At 34.6% G+C, this 19,062-nt stretch overlaps 1 protein-coding gene and 1 pseudogene across 3 annotated transcripts; both read right to left on the bottom strand.

Annotated features, from left to right (window-relative positions):
• Window positions 1-2,848: 2,848 nt before the first annotated feature.
• Window positions 2,849-4,437, bottom strand: LOC142612784 (serine carboxypeptidase-like 50; annotated as a pseudogene).
• Window positions 4,438-14,009: 9,572 nt separating this feature from the next.
• On the bottom strand, window positions 14,010-19,062 carry LOC142613853 (serine/threonine-protein kinase AFC3). 3 transcript variants are annotated; one of them, XM_075786366.1, is made up of 12 exons: window positions 18,754-19,062; window positions 18,487-18,616; window positions 17,484-17,510; window positions 17,243-17,396; window positions 17,107-17,155; window positions 16,555-16,669; window positions 16,293-16,384; window positions 16,047-16,194; window positions 15,283-15,347; window positions 15,087-15,184; window positions 14,667-14,772; window positions 14,010-14,561 (listed from the first exon to the last, which is right to left on the bottom strand). In XM_075786366.1, exons 1-12 carry the CDS (start codon window positions 18,841-18,843, stop codon window positions 14,421-14,423), a joined length of 1,215 nt encoding a protein of 404 aa, XP_075642481.1. In that variant the 5' UTR covers window positions 18,844-19,062; the 3' UTR covers window positions 14,010-14,420. The 3 variants fall into 3 exon arrangements, with proteins under 3 accessions (XP_075642481.1, XP_075642482.1, XP_075642480.1); XM_075786365.1 differs by having other exon boundaries at window positions 14,190-14,561; window positions 16,047-16,191; window positions 18,754-18,983; XM_075786367.1 differs by lacking the exons at window positions 16,555-16,669; window positions 17,484-17,510; window positions 18,487-18,616; window positions 18,754-19,062 and having other exon boundaries at window positions 17,243-17,342.

The raw sequence follows: 19,062 nt of genomic DNA on the forward strand, positions 1-19,062 counted from the left end.
ACATACATATTTATAATTCCTCATTCATAAAAGCTATTTTTACTGAGAAACTTTTCCAAAGAAAATATTTTTGCGCATACATTTGCATAGAGTCAAAGGGAGAGAAAAATACATAGTTCAGTTTGCTAGGCACGTAGATTGCAGTGCTTCTTTTACATATTATTGATCATTTTATCTTGTGAGCCAAACATTCATGAGTCTCTCTGCCCCAATAATTAAATCTAAATCTACTTTAAGAAGATTATGTCAAGCACAATACTTGATTAGTTCTGCATCATTCATTCTTCACGTATCTAGTCTATGAGTTATTTAATTATTTAGATTTCTTCTTATATAAAAAATTTAATTATTACTTTTGCCTATTGAACCTATTTGTGTTCTTGTTTATGATTAGATTTGTATGTTGCTTTTGTTTACATAATCACAAAAGTAAATAGTTTTTGAAATATATCCAACAATCACCTCATCCAATAGTCTAGTCGGAGAGAAGAAAAATAGTTTACAGCTTATGGATAGTTTTTTACTATACTAGGTCTCCTTTTTTTTTTTTTTTCTTCTTATTGAATGTGTACAAATTTGATGTCTTGCTTGTGGATTGTTGTTAAATCAACTTAAATTTGTCATGTTTATGTTGATTATTATGCTTGGCTAATTTATTTGAAGTATCCTGTAAATATATGAAAAGAAAGTAAAAGGAAAACAATTTGGTTGTGTATTGTTTATTCTCACTTGAATTTTTTTTTTTTCCCTTTGAATAGCTAACTTTCCAAATCAAGCTTCAATGGATCAAATTTACATCACATCTAATTTCAAGAGGGACATTTATAAAACAAAACCGCACCTCCTCACTTTTAATCACACAAGAACAATAAACTATATGCAACAAGCTAAACTTTTTCTTTAAGTCTTTATCTTTCATGAATTGAACTCAATATCTTGACATATTATATAGCTTAGAGAGACGTTTTCTTCGGAAAACTTTTGTAGAAAATACTTTGATGAAACAATTGACATACTCAGTTGCATAAAGTAGAATTTTAATGAGGCTCACATTTTTATCATATAGTAGATTAATATTATTGTGGATGGAGGCCAAAACAGAAAAGTAGAAGAATCACTGAGCAGTTAGTTGAGATTGAATAGTGTTCGAGGAGAGTCTATGGTTCACATTTTAATTCTCCTCAATTTGATGCCAATAAAAAACTTCCTTTTGTTTACTAGTTGGACGAATAACCTCGGTTTAATTTTCCCCAAACAAATGAATTTGCTCAAGAATTTTAGAGGGCAAAGAACGAGACTTCCTCTGTCTTATTGATTGGAGATTTACAACTTGCAAGTGCAAGGCTAGCTAGAATGGTGAGAACTTTATTCTTCTTATTGAAAATTAACGTTCCGTTTGTTTCGAAGTAAAATATTTGCAAATGTAAAATATTTTACATGTAAAATATTTTCTGTAGAATATTTTCATTTTACCGTGTTTGACTGTCAACATGAAAATACAGTGAAAATCATTTTTTAATTGTATGTTTCACTGTAAATTTTTTTTTTTCATACTTCTCAAAACTCAGCTAGTGCACAAACCTTTAGCAAAGAAAAAAAAATGGTAAACAAACCTATGCAGTGTGCATAGGCCTTCAACAACAACAACAACAACAACAAAAATTGGTGCACAAACCTATGCAGTGTGTACAACCCTTCAACAAAGAAAAACTAGTGCACAGACCACCACCACCCACCCCCTCCCCCAAAAAACTCCACATCGGAAGGAAAAACAGCCACCAAAACACCACCAACCAACAAACCACCACTGACCACTCAAATGACAACTACCATCAACCAAAAATCTAGATAGGGAAAAAAAAAAAAAAAAAAAAAAAAGAAGAAGAAGATCGAAAAAACCGGCCAAAAGACAACCACCGTCAACCAAGAAAAACCTCCATGAACTCAGATTGAAAACCCAAGAAACAAAGAACATAATCTGAAAACCTAAGCCCAACAGAGGCAAGATCGAGTAGCCACCAAAAACTTAAGATCGTCATTAGATCCAAGACGGTGCAAGAGAAGAGAAGAAGGATTTGTGCAAAAGAGACATGATGAGGTTGGTAGTGCCGATGATGGTGCTTGGGGTAGGTCAATGGGTAGGCAACGGTGTGAGATGGGTGGAGATGAGAGGGTTGTGGCCTTGTGACTTGTGAGTGAGAGAGTTGAGAGATGGAGAGAGGAAGAATTGAGAAAGTTAACAGAGCAGAAGCCGATAAGTGTCAGGAGTGAGAAAAGAGAAGAAATTGTAAAATATTTTTGAGCTTGAGATCCAACACAAGTATATTATTAAGCTTATATCAAGTTTATTATCTAACCTATTTGGTTTAGATGTGTGGTCTTAACTTATAATTAATTAAAGTCTTGGAAGGATATGAGTTTGCTTATCAAGCTTATATCAATTTTATTATCAAACTCATAAATAAGCTAGACTCAACTTGTTTTGTTACTTTTGTATCGAGCCTTGATGTTCACAAGCTTGTTCACGAATAATATTTTTTACTTGGGCTCGGCTCGTTTATTAAACATGCCTAAAACTAAAACTTGAGTTTTACTTGTTTATAAACAAACAAACATAAATGAGTTTTTTATCTAGTTAAGCCTGAATTGTTTATGAACGACTTGATTCATTTACCGCACTAATTAAAGGCAATTTTTTATCCAAAAATGGGGATTATCAAAATCTTTTAAATATGATATGTTGATATTGCAGATTCAGATCTCTCCTTCCAAAAGACCCAATAGGGGGGAAAACAATCTGTAGAAAAGTGCAGTTCCACCAATTGGTATGCAATCATCAAATATAAAATCTGACAAATCGAAGTAGATCATTTATTCAATGATGCAAATTGCAATGTTCTTAACATCCCATTTTAAGCTCGCCCATGATTTGAGTTACTAATTGATACAAGTACAACAACAAGAGAATAAGTGGAACAAATTTTGCAATGCACCCTGGAAATTTGATGACAAATCCTCCTCTTGTGGATGGCCAAATAAGCCCCTCTCCAGAACCCAGTCTTCTATCATTGCCTGTGAACTTAATGACTGGTCAGTAGGCACAAAATGCCCAGCCCCCAAAACCACAACTTGACTCAAACTCCCCCATTTCTGCACAAACCCAGCAAGCGCTTTATTTATCTTCCAAACCTTCCTCTCTGCCATTGCAAATTCCCAACTCCCTCCCAATCCATTGTCTTCACCCAAGTCTCAGTTGAAACCACACCATCTCTCAAATCAAAATGCCCTTGATACAACAAAACCTTGCTCTTCTTCACCAAAAACTCCACCATATATTTTACACTCTTCATCACATCATCATGCAATGCATCTCCCACTGCATCACTACATTCCTCAAATACAATCGATTCATTCGCTCCTAAGGCCTTTTTCACCTCATTGTTTTGCAAAAAATCAGTAACCAAGTCAGAATTGTAAGGAACTTTCCTTGTAAAATCATACAATGTGGCCAACCCTGTCATGTTTTGCAACAATTGCAAGACCTTATTTCTAGCATTTGTGGCCTCACTCCAATTCTTCGATTTGGTCAGCCCAACTGCCTCCCATTGAGCTTTCTCCAATTCACTCTTTTGCCTTTCATTGATCAAACCCGAAAAGTAAGCATTCACAGCATGAGTTGCCACCTGAGTGATCGGGTCAGTCAAACCATTTCCAATAGCAACACCTGCTAAGTTCACCTGCTCAGACACGGCCAAGTCTGCATTTTTCTTCAAAATATAGTATCCAATCGCTGGAACATACTTACCTGCATAGCTCTCACCCGTAATATATATTGGACGAAACTTAAACGATGGGTCTAGTTCAATAAACGAAGTGATTGCAGCAAAAAGATGCGTGGCAACAGTATATTGATCTCTTGGGATTTCTTCGGGTGTAGAAGCAATACTAAACCCAGTTCCAATCGGATTATCGAGGAAAAGAAGGCCGAATAAGCGGTTCCAAGAACAAGGGGGTCAGACTTGGCCTTGCGAAAATTGACACGCCAGGGTCCAAGTTCAAAGAAGTTACCGGTCATGGAGGAGCAGCCAGGGCCACCTTGGAGCCAAATGAGAAGTGGGGTTTGGGAGAGAGTCGAAATGGGTTCCTGGGCTTCATAGAAAGTGTAGAAAATGGCGGAACCAGTGGTAGGATTGACAGGGAGATAGCCTGATTTAGTGGGGAGAGCTTCATTGGGAAAAGCAGAGGTTGAAGAAGAAGAAGAAGAGGGTAATGATAATAAAGTTGGGATGTTACAGAAGGAGAGGAAGAAGAAGAAGAGAAGGACAAGGTCAGGGGAGTTGGACCGTGTTGACTGCTCCATCAGAGACTAGAGAGAGTAAAAGCGAACTGAGGACTGTAAATGTCGTTGATATTTTTTGTGTGATTGAAGACACTCGAGAGCTGAAGTAGGAAATGATAAATATTAAATAAAGGAATGGTATTGGGAGTTTGGGAGAGGCATGAGCCACGAAATTATTAATAATTGAAGCCAAAATCGAGTGTCGGCAAGTTGTTGAACTTTGTACTCCCATTTGTATTGTTTTAAGAAATTTTTGTCCTCGGAATCTTTTATTTTTTCTTTAAGGCACAAAAATTCAGTAATCTCTAATTTATGCACACCATAATTTTTTTTTTTTTTGATAAGCACACCATAATTTCAGTTGCATAATAAGTGTGTTAATGTAATGAATAAGTATAATTAAGATCAAGTTTAGCAACAAAAAAATATATAATTAAGATCAAGAAATCGCTCTTATGGCTTCAAATCTGCCATTTGAACAAATTGATTCACAAATAGCTTAGGAGTAAAGATTGAAATAAATAAATAAATCAATTAATAGTGAGTTTTTTTCCTGATTTAATCTAGATATATAAAATAAGTTTTTCACTTATGAGAATTAACTTTTTTTAAAAAAATTTATGTATATATAAATATTTTTTAAGCATAAATCCCCTATGTGAGAAAATTCCCTATAATCAAATACTTCAAACACTCTCTTTTATCTATAGATGAAATTAACCAAAAAAATCATAACAAGAGCCAATTGAGTTATGTAAGAGGTGACACTCTTTGACACACTTTTAGTACAAGATATACAAACAGGGCAGCTCTATGTATGACTCAGGGTGGTTACTAGACCACCTTGACTTGCCAAAAAAAATGTATTATATACTTGCAAATAAATAAATAAATAGACCACCCAGATAAAAATATCAACCACCTTGACTTGAGAATTACAATAATTTTAGTTCAATAAAAAAAATAATGCTATATTTATAACATTTTTATAATAATTTCACAATAAATCTTATATGATAAGTAGAAAACAGTTACTAAATCTAATTGGTGCACATGTTAACATCACATTTTAACCCATTAATAACAAATTGTTATATAAGATTTGCTTTAAAATGTATAAATGTAGCATTACTCCAAAAATTATTATGAATAACCCAAACAAAAACATAACTAGACCAAACAACAAGTGAAAAAATTATTTCACAAAAAGCCGATTCAAAAAGAAAAATAATATAATCATTCAAATTTGTAACTCTTTCAACCCTAAAAATAATCCATAATTTCTTTTTTTTTCTTGAAAAAATTACTCAAGAAAAATATTATAGTCATGAGTTTTCATTGGCAATATCGGCAGTTATGCTTTTTTTGACTTTACAATCACAATAATTTTGTTCTCCTTGGCTGCTCAACTTGCAATTGTAGCAAATATCATCCTTTTTTTTTTTTTCTCTTCTCTATTATCACCTCAATTTTCTTACCTTATTATTTTCGTCTTAGCATTTTTAGTTCTCACTTTATCTCTTATCAGTCCATTTTTTTCTTTTTCTCTTTGTTAGTAGACAAAATTGTAATACTTCATGTATTTTCGTGTTTTTTTGTGACATTAATATATTTAAGTTCTCTTTATTAAATTTTGTATAATTTAATATTCATAGTGACCACCCTAAAAAATATTCTTGCATCCGTCACTGTATACAAAGTTAAAACAGAAATGAAGATATTTATAAACTTGTGGAGCATTAGAGTGAAAATTATTGGTGTTAAAGAGCAATTTGCATTCACTGTAGCTCGGTGTTCTGCACTACTCTACTTGAAAACAACGAAAATCAATAATTAATTCAATTTCTCAATGAATTTGTTTGACTGCCAAATGCATATTCAGCTATATATAATAAAACCTTGAACTAAAACTGAACAACATAAATTTACATTTCAAAGGTGGATTTCTAAATCTAAAATCTTCTCGACATTCATCCAATTTTGATAATCCCCAGAACATGTTATTAAAAAACCAAATACCAAACCCACGAATTTTCATATTTTTTCTGCCCTTATCACCATACACACGTCATTCATAGCTTCAGAACATTCACCCTTTCACATCAAAAAGCAATATTAATCCAACATCTTTATTTTTATGGCAAATAATAAGAAATCTTATATAAATTTTTTATTCTATTTCACTAATTAATTTTCCAGATTTGTAACAAATCTATTTGTTTGGTGAATTATTAATAAAACTAATTATAAATCAATCTTAAAAAACAAAATCTTTATTGACTTCAAACAAATATCACAAAATATTTTCCTATTCCTCAACAAATACCCTCAATTTCATATACAATCAACCATGAAAATAAAATTATATAAACACAAAATCACATAAAATATTAACAAAAATAATTAGTTTTAAAAGGAAACAAAAAATCAAATGCAAATGAAGCATTTGCAATGTTTTCTTTAATTATCAAATATGACCACCCTCATTCTCTAACATTATAACATCATTGAAACATGATCTAAGTTAAAAGAAATTGTGTGTGTGTGTGTGTGTGTGTGTGTGTGTGTGTGTGTAGCAACAGTAAACAACAAAAAACAAAAGAAAAGGCAAAGTTTAACCCGAAGCAATCTTGGCATTATCCATAATTTTTCCCTCATAGGAGATGGAATAATCTGATTTGTGAAAAACACATCAAACATGCTTTTATGTTTTTAAAAATGCAGAGAGTACATTTGATGAAGTAATTTTGGAAACTACATCAAAGTGAACAGTGCAAATGAGAAATAATAGAGGCTCAGATGATGCATGTGATATCTTAAAACTCGAAATTCAGGTCGCGTTTGTTTCGACTGAAAATGGATTCAGGAAAATATTTTACACTTTGCTGTGTGTTTGGTTGCGCATGGAAAACTTGGTCAAACAGAAAATCTTAAACTTTGACCATAAAATAAACCCTTTGACCCGGAAAATCATTTACACTTCTCTTTTACCTTCAAATGATTTCTGGACTCAACACCCGAAGAGAGAGAGAGAGAGAGAGAGAGAGAGAGAGAGAGAGAGAGAGAGAGAGAGAGAGAAAAAGCCAGAAGAGCGAGTAGATGCTCCACCCCAAATCATAGATCGCACCACCACCCCAACCTCAGCTCCACCCCACGCACCAATAAGAGAGAGAGGCTACTCCACCCCACACGCAAACGCCGGTCTGAGGTCCACCCACACTCCGATGAGCAGCGCCGCCGTTCTCTTCTCTTCTCTCACTCAACCTCACCTTCGCCTACTTCGAACTTCAAATGTACCCAATCCACCAAGGCAAAACACTCCCTCACGCCGACAAAGCCCATCTCACCTCCAACATCTCCAATCCGTCGTTCTCACGTCGCCGGCAAAACACTTCTCTCAAACCCACTCTCTACAATACCCGATCCACATCCCTTCAAACCCATCTCCCTTTTCTTCTCTTCTCTCACTCAACCTCACCTTCGAGATCACACCAAGATCACGTTGTCAAGATCCTACCATCGAGATCATCGCCCATGACCCACCCATGACCAATCTTTCTCTTTCTTGATCTACCTGTCTCTTTCCCTCAATTTTTTATCACTCTCTCTTCCTCCCTCTCTCAGTTTGACTGAATTGTTTGAGTTTAAGGAATGGGTTTGTTTTGATTCTTGTTTTTTTAAGTTTATATATTAAAATTTTCTATTATAAAATTTGTTTGGAAGCTGAGAAAATGTAAGAAACTAGTAGAAAAATAGCATTTTCAGAATGCAACCAAACACGTGAAAATATTTTCTAAAACAATTTTCATAATGCAACCAAACACTTGAAAATATTTTCCTTTCCTGAAAATATTTTCACCCGAAAATATTTTACACTAAGAAAATATTTTACATTCAACCAAATGCAACCTCAAAGTACCATGGATGAAAAATAATATAGTTAAACTGTGGAATTATGGTCATTAGATAAACTCAAATAGATAGTTAGTTATCATGCAGTTTAATCCATTAATATCTCTTATGACTATGTTAACATTATAGAGCACTACTACTATTGACTACTGTTGTGAAACCTTGCCATTTCTAAGTCCAACAGAGTGCATCAATTCATTTTTTTTAAACACATTAAAACACAAATGTACAATCTGCAAACTTCCCTGATAATGGCGAATTTAAAGGCTGTCTCTAAGAGAATACATCAATCTCAATTCAATTTTTTTCCAAACACATTAAAAGTTAAAACACATTAAGAGGATTTGCAATGTTTTCTTTACTTGAGACATATTAAGAGGAACAGAATATTTTCTATTTTTCCCAAATAGCATTTGAATACCCAAAAATTGGGTTTTATGAAATATTCCAGAATATGTAAAAAAAAATTCAAAATTTATATTCAATAATTAGTTATTTCATTCATATACCAAAACACAACAATACCCAGCAAATTTTATATCTTTTTTTTGGGGTATGGGCAATTTTCCTCCACAAAAAAAAAAAAAAAAAATCATGGGCAACCTAGTAAGTAAGCATTCCGTTTCTTTGCAGTGAAAAACCAAAACTTTTTTCAAAATCTATAAAAAATAACAAAGGCAAATAGAATTTAATAAGCTTATTGTACATTAAATCGAAAAGGACAAATTTTGAGAGAAACCTTTAAAATCATATCAAAACCTAATGCAACCCAAATACCTAATTATAAATCATTCCAACCAAATTACCTTGTACAAAAAAATAAATCATTCCAACTAAATTACCCATCATATTTTATACTGAAATCAAAGAAAAAAAATTTTACCGGTGGTCTTGATGGCACTTACATCTCTCCTCCTCAATCTCAATTCATTCATGTGTGCACCTTATGGATTGTATCTCTGTGTGCTTGCACGAAAATTGATTGTGATGAACTGCAGTAGATATTTCTCTTTTGGAGCCTCACAAACTTTGTGTCTTTCTATATATATATGTATGTATCTCAAGCCTTTTGATATTGTATTTTAACCGGTTAGATTGTTTTTATAGGATTTTTAAAAAAATAACTATAAAATCCAAATTATATTATTAGTTAGCCAAGGTTTGAAACTATTTTGTTATCTAACAAATCGAGTCCAAAGGACTCAATTTTGAACTTATAAATTGAGTATATTGCACTCGATTTTGAGCTAAGGTGGACACTTGGTCCACGTAGGCACCGAACCTGTCATATAGAAATCGAGTCCTAAGGACTCGATTTAGTTTTGCTTCTTTTTTCTCCAAGAACCACACGAACTTTCTTGTTCTTCCAAGCCCCAAAAACCCATATATACAAAACCCAAAACAAATCAAACCCACACTCCACTCTACAACTTAGGAACCTCCTCTAGCAATCTAGCTTTGGTTTGACGAACTTCCACATTCATCGCAACTGCCGATGACAGACTCCGCTTTTTGCACATCAAATCACTCTCAATTTGATCAAAAATTTTGCACAATTTATAAACCCTAATTCTTTGCACCAAAAATCTCAACCCAACTAAGAGTGAATTCAACTACACAACTAAGTTCATGTGATTTTCCCACTGAATTACATTCTTTTTCCTCAATATTTTCTTAGTAACCAAACAGTCCAAGTCAACAGAGCAAGGAAAATCTAGAGAGAGAGAGATATGGAAGGGACCTGAAGAGCAGATTTAAGGTCGGCAGCGTAGAGGCGAGCCAAGGCGTCGTTGCCAGCGACTTTGAGATCCTTCTTGCAGATCACATCTAGGGTCAAGATGTCGATCACGCTCATTTTCTGCTACTTTGATTTGTTTTGGGTTTTATATTTGATTTAAAGCAAAACTAAATCGAGTCCATAGGACTTGATTTCTAGATGACAGAACTCGAGTCCGTCTGACTTGAGTTCTATGTCTACGTGGAATTTTGTGTTCCATGTCAGTAGAAATCAAGTTTATTGTACTCGATTTAGCAATCCAAAATCGAGTTTGTTACACTCGATTTGTTAGATACCAAAATAATTTCAAATCTTGGCTAACTAATAATATAGTTTGGATTTTATAGTTATTTTAAAAAAAAAATCTGTTTTTATATTGAGAAACTGCTGAATGGTGTTCTAATGGATTTTTTTCAAAATAACATTAATTTTCAAACAATTTTTTTAGTTAGCAACTTTTCAAAACTATTTAGGAAACTAACATCTCGAGTGCAAGAGACTCGATTTTTGAGAGTTCTAAATCGAGTTCACTGAACTCGATTTCATTTAAATTGAAATTTGAGCATTGCAAACTCGATTTCTCTGTCTCTCACCCACAACTAGAAACCCAAACTAGAGACCCAGGTGGCGACAGCAAAGGTGAGGTGGTGGCGTTGGGTTTGTTGACAGAGATCAAACTCGTTTCTTGACAGAGTGAGAGACAAAGAGAGAGCATGCCTGAGAAATCGAGCTCCAGTGAAGAGGACAAGGAAGCACCACGGCGGCTTAGATGAACCACCACGCTGTTCCAAACACAATACCACCAAGGCCCGCCAAGTTCGACTCTGAGTTCCGAGTCAACATCCGAGCCGCAATCACAAAATTGATCAGGTGGGTTTGTTGATTTCATTATAGGTCTCTCTGGGTTTGCTTGGATCAGACTATGTTGTTTCTTTGTGGTGCAATGTTTGATTGTTAGAGAAGAAGCTTGATGAGAGAGTACTGAAATTTCAATTTAAAGGAAATCGATTTTTACGGACTTGATTTCAATTAGTGTAAGGGCGCAACTAGACTCACGGCCCAAAAATGACTCAAACAGTGACCCAATAAGCCCACCACAATAGATTTGTTAGAGAATGAGTTGGATATTAATCACTTAGTAAGTTAAATTTAATCACAATGAGATAAGATGCAAATGAAATGACTAGGGCAACAAATTATGAAGAAAAGAGGCTCCTCGGTCTAGCCCAAGGAATTCTTCTTTTATATATATGAATGTTTCTTTCTCACTTATACAAATACTTCTGTTTCTCAGTACAAAGTCCCCCTCTCCTTCTTCCCCTCCCCCCCCCCTCCATATGGATCCTAATTTTTCTTTTATATTTAAACACAAATCATCATAATCCTACACTTGGAAGACTGAGATTACATTCCTAGGACTTCTGTCTCATTCGGAACATACTAGTAAGCTTTTACTCTGCAATCTTAGTTGTGTCATCACTGTTCACGATCATTTCCTCATTAATGCGGTCAGGGATGTGGTTGTCTTGCATTTAATGCGGAGGGGATGGCTTCTACACCCTTCTTCCTTCACCCATCTCATATTTTGTGCCAAGTTTGCTTCCCTTTGTGATGTTTTAATTTCATGCGCCTCATACAGCTAATGTTCGTCCTCGAGGTCCGAGGTGTATCCTCGGAAATAACCTTGCTTGCCCATTTAAATTGGATAAGGGATTCTCATTCTTACAGTTAGTTTCCTAAATAGTTTTGAAAACGTACTAACTAATGAAATTATTTGAAAATCAATGTTATTTTGAAGAAAAAAAAAAAAACCTCATGTTTTAACATACCAAAACAATATAATTATTAGTTTTTTAATGGTAAACGTGGCAGATTTTAAAGTCGTCTTTTTTCCTTTCGTGGCAGCACCGCTTTAATTGCAGAAAAAGACTTCTACTTTTATATATAGTATTAGATTAGATATAGATGTAGTTTCAATTTTTTTTTTTTTTGGGTAAAACTAAGATATAGTCCTCATAAATAAGGGAAATAATATAGTATTTACATCAAGTTACTCAACAAAGTGTTTGAATTTAATTGAGAGAATTTTTTTTTTTTTTTTAAGAATCAATTCATATGGGAAACTTAGTGTATGTTTGAGTACAGCTTATTTAACTTTTTAGTGAAAACTTTTTACTGAAAATGTGCTAAATATACTTGTACTTTGAAAAAAAAAATTAATATGAGAAAATACGGGGAAAAAAAAAGTGAAGTTTAAAAAAATTGTACATAAAAACTAAAAGTTAATGTCAAACAGACTTAATTTACCGACTATAGGTAGCTTTTATTTATTTTGAAAAAACATTTATGTGATAAAGTGGAGACACTACTCTGTCTTTTCAAGACTATTTTACTTTACTCTTTGTAGGACACTACTCTCAAACATTAGTTCAAAATTTTTTTTGGCTAAAACTTGGAAGGAAGAATGCAATTAATGATAACACCGTGATCTCAACCGCATTTAATTAGAACTCAATTTTGGTATTTCCAAAACGTGCTAATATTTCAAAATGGGTGCTATTTGGCTTCCCAGGATGAACTTTTTTTTTTTTTTTAAATTATGAAAACTAAGCTTTACAGCCACGGTTTCAATTTTTAAACTATTTTAAGATTTATTGAAAGAATATAATGAAAATAAATAAAAATAATAAATGATTGAAATGCACTCAAATATAGATAAATTGGTTAAGAGCCTTGTAGCTTAATGCCATATCAAATTTCCCCTCTGCAATTATAAAACCAAAGATCGGATAAGTGTTTCTAAGTATAATAAGTCTTAATACTAATCAAGAAAAGTATGATATATCTAAAAGTAATAAATTACGCAAACAAAAGGAATGAATTACTTTTTCTTGTCACCTAAGAAATATTGAACGAACGTGGATCATACACTCCTTGATATGCAACTTTTGTAACTAACCACTTTCCCGAATTGAGACTCCTTGATATGCCACTTTTTTAACCAACCTCTTCCACAAAAGATTGGGTGATTTAGAATGAACTCTTAGAGCATCCACATCAGTGGATGTAAAAGTTTTTAAAATAAACATAACTACCAATTTTACACATTTTGAGCCAAAAAACACCCACATCAATGGGTTTAAAAATGTCTAAAATTTTGTAAACCCATCCCCGAGCTACAGTAACCGTGTAAATTAACACGGTTACTGTAGCTCGTTTATACCATTATTTTATCATTTCCATTCGCTCCTTTTTTTTCTCTCCTTTCCGTTCTCAACCAACCCAGCTAAAACTCAACTCCTCATCCTCTTCTTTTTCCTCAGATGCCCACAAACACACCCACACACAAACACATCCACATAGAAAATCAACATAGAAACTTGCTCAAAAAAAAAAAAATAGATACACAAATACAGATCGAAGCGGTCGAAGCTTGGATCAGAGTGGATCGGAACTCGGATCAGTGCTCGGAGCGACTGGATCAGAGCGTATCAGAGTGGATCGGTGCTCAGAGCGACTGGATCAGAGTGGATCGAAGATCGGATCGTGCTCGGAACGACTGAATCGGAGCTCGGATCGTGCTCAGAGCGACTGGATCGGAGCTCGGATCGTGCTCGAAGCACTGGATCGGAGCTCGGATCGTGCTCGGAGTGACTGGATCGAAGCTCAGATCGTGCTCGGAGCGTTGATCTAGGTAGAGAGAGAGAGAGAGAGAGCGAATCAGAAATGAAGAGAAGGAGAGAGAGAGAGAGAGAGAGAGAGAGAGAGAGAGAAATGAAGAGAAGGAGAGAAATTAATCAGAAATGAAGAGAAGAAATGAAGAGGCAAGCGTATAAGTAGTTGAGAGAATTAATAAAAAAAGTGAGGAAATTGATTATTTAATTAATAGAGGTGGTAAGATAGATAGACTGATTTGGGTGTTTTGTATAAGTAAATCTGTAAAACCTTAAAAGTAGGTTTTTTCGTGTAAAATAGACAAAAAATTTAAACGAGCTGATGTAGATGCTCTTAACAATATTATTATTATAGACTCATAGTGAAGCACTAATCAATAACTTATAAAAACAAACGATTAGATAGATAGGCATCCCTAATTAAGGTATGGATAGGGTTTGCCTACGATCTATGACCAGTTGGGCACGTAAATGTCTCCAAGCCATTTGCCATCAATGGTTATTTAATATCACCAACATTGATTCTAACTAGGAAAAAGAAAATCATTTACAAAACCTAATCCACATTCAGTCAAACAAAATTGTACAAATACAAGCAAAGACTTCCGGGGCCAGATCAGCTATTAATCGTCCTCTCTTTTTGGGGGAAGATGGGGATCTAGCCACGTATCTATACTAGCATTGTACACTACAAGTTATCTTTCACGATGTCGTTTTCTCATGAAGTTAGATTATTAAAGAAGGGATGATTCAAAGCCTGTCGAGCCGTGAGTCGTTCAGATGGCTCATACATTAATAAACCATGCAACAAATCGGTGAGAGAGAATCTTGAGGACTCTACATGTTGAGATACCAGATCCTGCATGAAGCAGTATTATTCGTCACCCCATAAAAATTTGCATGATATCCCACAACCCAACCCCCACTGGTTTCAAAAAAAAAAAAAAAAAAAAGGAAAAGTAACCTTTAGACGATCAAGCTTGTTGACAGCTCTAATACTCTCCCTTGAAACAGCTCCTTCTGGCCAATTTAGTCGCAATCCCCGCCTGAAATATTTTTCAGCACCTTTGCTACATATGACCATAAAGCAAGCAAAACATGTAAATACATGACATAAAAATCTAAATTACATTCTTCAACGCACTGATGCAAACTATTTCTCAGTCAGTGAAAGGGACCTTAGTGGGAATGCATTTGTAAATCATCAAAAAGGCCTTGTAGATACAAAATAGCATTGATACATAACTATTTCTAAATCAGCGCAGGGGACCTTTGTGGATATGCATTTATAAATCATCAAAAAGGCCTTGTAGGTACAAAACATGTCAAATTGTACATGCAACATTCATCAAGGAGACAAGTGATATAAAATTTGACTACTTACTCAGCCCTTCGAATCATATGCTCTGGCAGAGGTCCGAACACCCTCTCCATCATTGCCAAATGCTCTAAATTCTCATGGGTCTGAAATAATGCTTCACCCTGACAAAATTTCACATCTTAAGAATGTTTTACCACTGGATACATACCCAAATCAAGCTTTCATAGAACTAAAAAAAAAATAAATAAATAAAACTCACCGAGCAGAGTTCAACAAGTATACAGCCAACGCTCCACAAATCACATGGATAACTCCATCCTAAACCTGAAAAATGTGTATACAATGCCATCAGAGAGACAGAAAAAGAATGAGAAATTGTTTTTTTTTTTTTTCATCAAGAGCAACTATGTTATTGCAGAAAAGAAAGGATAGGAGCAAACTACACACAAAACATGCAGACCTTTTATTGTTGTAGACAAGTAAATAAATTCATTACAAAAGAAGAAAGCAATCCCAACAACAAAACATGCAGACCTAAATGAGAGAAATCAGACAATAACAATAGCCTTCATCTCAATGAAACAAACTTCATTCTGTGGGTGAAGTCAACCATCTTACAGACTATTAAGTTATGGAATTACAATATTTAGCGGTTTCATGCCCATAAACTGAAAGGAATTGTTGCATATTCCATTACGTAAAACATCAGTGCAAATTGTAATTGCAGGGTTCTAATTGAACATTTTGAAACACAAACTCTGATTCCATAGAACCCAAAATTCAATTTTCATGACTAAACTCCACTCTTGCGGCATATGCCTTTACTTTGTTATGTTTAACATTCTTACTAGAAATTCTCCTTTCAAATGTATTATCTTTATGTAAGGATAAGTTGCTTTGGTTAAAAATGATTTTAAAACTCTCATCAACTAACAAATTGTTTTATGGTTGGAGTCGGATCATAATACACGTAAACCAAATGAAAGGAACAAATTTTCACTTGCCAACACCATAACTATTTACCTAAAATAACCTCAGGGGCTCTGTAATGCCTTGTTGAAACAATGGAGCTATGATTCTGATTATCAAAAGCAGCACTACCAAAATCAATCAGCTTAATGGCACTAGACTTGGGCAAGCACCTGGATAGCATTTCATCTGAAGAAACCTTCTGTATCATTCCAAACATTTTTTTTTTTAATATATCATTACTGAGTCTTTACCCGTATATGAAATGGTATGATTTTTGAATCATAGGAGGCCAAATACCTTATAACCAGGAAGCCTTACATAGTCAGAAGACACAAGAAGTATATTTTCTGGCTTCAGGTCAGTATGAATTAAGCGCAAATCATGCATATCTGCCGGATATGATAAAGCAAATAAACAAGTTAAAGAAAAAGGACACAATCATAACTGTTCACCCCTGGACAAAAAAAAAGGCCAAGATACAGATTTGAGTGATTGGTTAGGAATGATAAGAAAAAGAGAATGAGAGAGATAAGCCAAAGGCTATGAACTATCCACACACATGCAACAGATTCCAAAAGCTGTCGTCCAAATTCCCGAACAAGATCCACAGGGAATGGGCAGTATTTATTTCTCTTTAGAAAATCAAATAAGCTTGGTCCAAGCTTCTCAAACACCTGATAACACCATTAAAATGCATTCAAAGGAAGGTTCCGGTTTAGTTTCTAGTTGCATGGATAAAGTCCAAATGGAAAAATTGATACAGCAGTATTACAATTGATCAAAAATAGTCTATTCATTTGTAATAAATATAAATCATTCATGTAAACCATGAGAATGGAAACACAACAGGCCAAAGACAAGTCACAGGTGCATATTAATAAAGCAACAACAGCAAGACTACATTTTTAATAAATAAAATAAAGAATCACTGATCCAAGAAAAATAGGAGACTTAATCTCATAGTGAGCTAGAAGTCGATCCATCAAAAACCCATATAAAAGTGACTGCATTACAAAATCCAATCCAGGACAAATAACTATCACAGTATACAGTAAGAGAACAAGGACAGTGTAGGATATGAGACAATAAAAACAGTAGTAGGAATACTTACAATACATATGTGATTGCGATAATCAAACCAGCTTCGAATTTGAACGCAACTGCAAAAAGATTAAGATGCATAAAAGTTAGATTATGTTACAAAATGAACTAGTAATTCTATAAGCTGAAAGTTAGAAGGTACATACTGGGAGTCGCCTTTATCATTCTTGGCAAGATGTTGAAGTACATCAACCTCAATCATCGCTGCATTGCGGTATTTGCGTATGCTTCGAACTACCTTGATTGCCACATACTCTCGTGTTTGACGGTCCCAACATTCCAAAACTCGACCAAATGTGCCTACAGCACTAGCAAGCTGCTGAATGACGCAAGCAGAATGACAAAAAATACAAAATCTTGTAGACATCAGGGCACTTGACAGCTAACCTTCACCCATCTTGCTGAGTATCTTATCTGCGGAAGAAAAAAAAAATTCCAAGTCAATCATGCTACATAATTCAATTACTAAAAGAAAACACACACCGAATTCACTAACAAGTAAATTTACAACAAATTTCAAACATAGGTGCAAGGGGAAAATCTTGCATAAAGAACAAAATTAGGGGAATACAGGGCATAATATGCAAGCCATTAATGAAAAGTAGTTTTAGAAAATCTCAAATACATATAAGTAGCGTCCATTTAAACAAATACTGGACAGTGACTTTTTTTTAATAATGTAGGGAACCTTTTTTCTCAAGAAGAGCCCTTTTGACTCGCCTTTATCCATTAAAACCTACAGGCAAATGAACGCACCTACCAAACCATGAAACAAATGCTGGACAATGTCTCTCTTTTTTTATTTTTTTTGGATAACATAGGGAATCTTTCTAAGGAAGAGCCCTTTTGGCTCACCTTTAGCCATTAAAACCTATGCGCAAATGAATCCACCTACCAAAACCCAGTTGCCAGGTAATCCAAAGGCATTCACCCCTGATGGGCAGAGGGGTTTATGCTCGTGACCAGGAGAAGCTATCATAGCGAGTGCAATATGATCTGTGGTGCAAATAGCACCCTAGCTTGTAGCAAAATTTAAGCCACACTTCATGCCACATCAACATGAAAAATTAAAAAGTGGCAACAACAACAACAAAGATAAATAAATTGTTACAAGCATTGAGCCCAATGAGAACAAAAATTTGGATATGCCAATGATAAATTGAACCATGCAACCAACACAGCATGCTCAAACCAATAGCTAATAATCATTGACACCCATTTAAGATGTAAATTAGTTCAGATCAATTTTACTTGAACATATCAAAAATCTCCCAATTCCAAATCTCGCTTAAAAAGATCATTACTTTATAAATTACTCCCAAATTCACATGCAATCCAACAAAAAGATATTATAAATCATAAATAAATAAATAAAAAAAGGAAAACTGACATCTAGGAGTGAGATTCTCGCCGAGATTGAAGACGTAATGGCCTTCACGATCGTCGTCCCTTCTCGGCGGCGACGCTTGTCTTCTTCTACTTATCACTTCATTACTACTCACCACCTCTGCCCGTTTCACCTAAAATCAAATTCAAAACCACCACCTACTGTCAGATTATCAAAACCCTAACCCTAACCCTAACCCTAATTTGGATTCAAGATCGGAAAAAAAATTAAAAAATAAAGGAAAGAAAACAAACGGACCGACCGACCGACCTGTGGTTGAGCTGGTGTGATGTCCCACGCGGAGCGAGGTCTTTTCTTGGTTCGATTCTCCATCACTTGTGCAATTTCCAAGCCCAACATTCACAATGGTTTTCACCTTTCGCCGCCGCAATATGTATTTGCTGCTTCTTTCTATGTGTATATCTGCAACAAAACAGTCTTTCACAAAATCTGATGAGACTTGTATAGATTTATAGATAAAGCTTCAAAATCGGAGAATTTTGACAGGGATGGAGGGAATGGAGTTTTTTGTTGATTTTCGTGATTCGAGCTTCGTCAGGGATCGTGGTTCTCTTCTCT

This window comes from Castanea sativa, chromosome 10, assembly GCF_040712315.1.
Source record: "Castanea sativa cultivar Marrone di Chiusa Pesio chromosome 10, ASM4071231v1".
NCBI lineage: Eukaryota > Viridiplantae > Streptophyta > Magnoliopsida > Fagales > Fagaceae > Castanea > Castanea sativa.

Bases quoted from the DNA above. Each gene is read 5' to 3' on its own strand.
- LOC142613853 (XM_075786366.1), bottom strand. From the start codon at position 18,843: ATGTTGGGCTTGGAAATTGCACAAGTGATGGAGAATCGAACCAAGAAA. The intron at 17,397-17,483 runs GTTAGCTGTCAA...CTAGTGCTGTAG, and splicing joins ACTCAGCAAGATGGGTGAAG to GCACATTTGGTCGAGTTTTG. The intron at 15,348-16,046 runs GTAAATAGTTAT...CACATTTTTCAG, and splicing joins AGCCCCTGAGGTTATTTTAG to GTTTAGGATGGAGTTATCCA.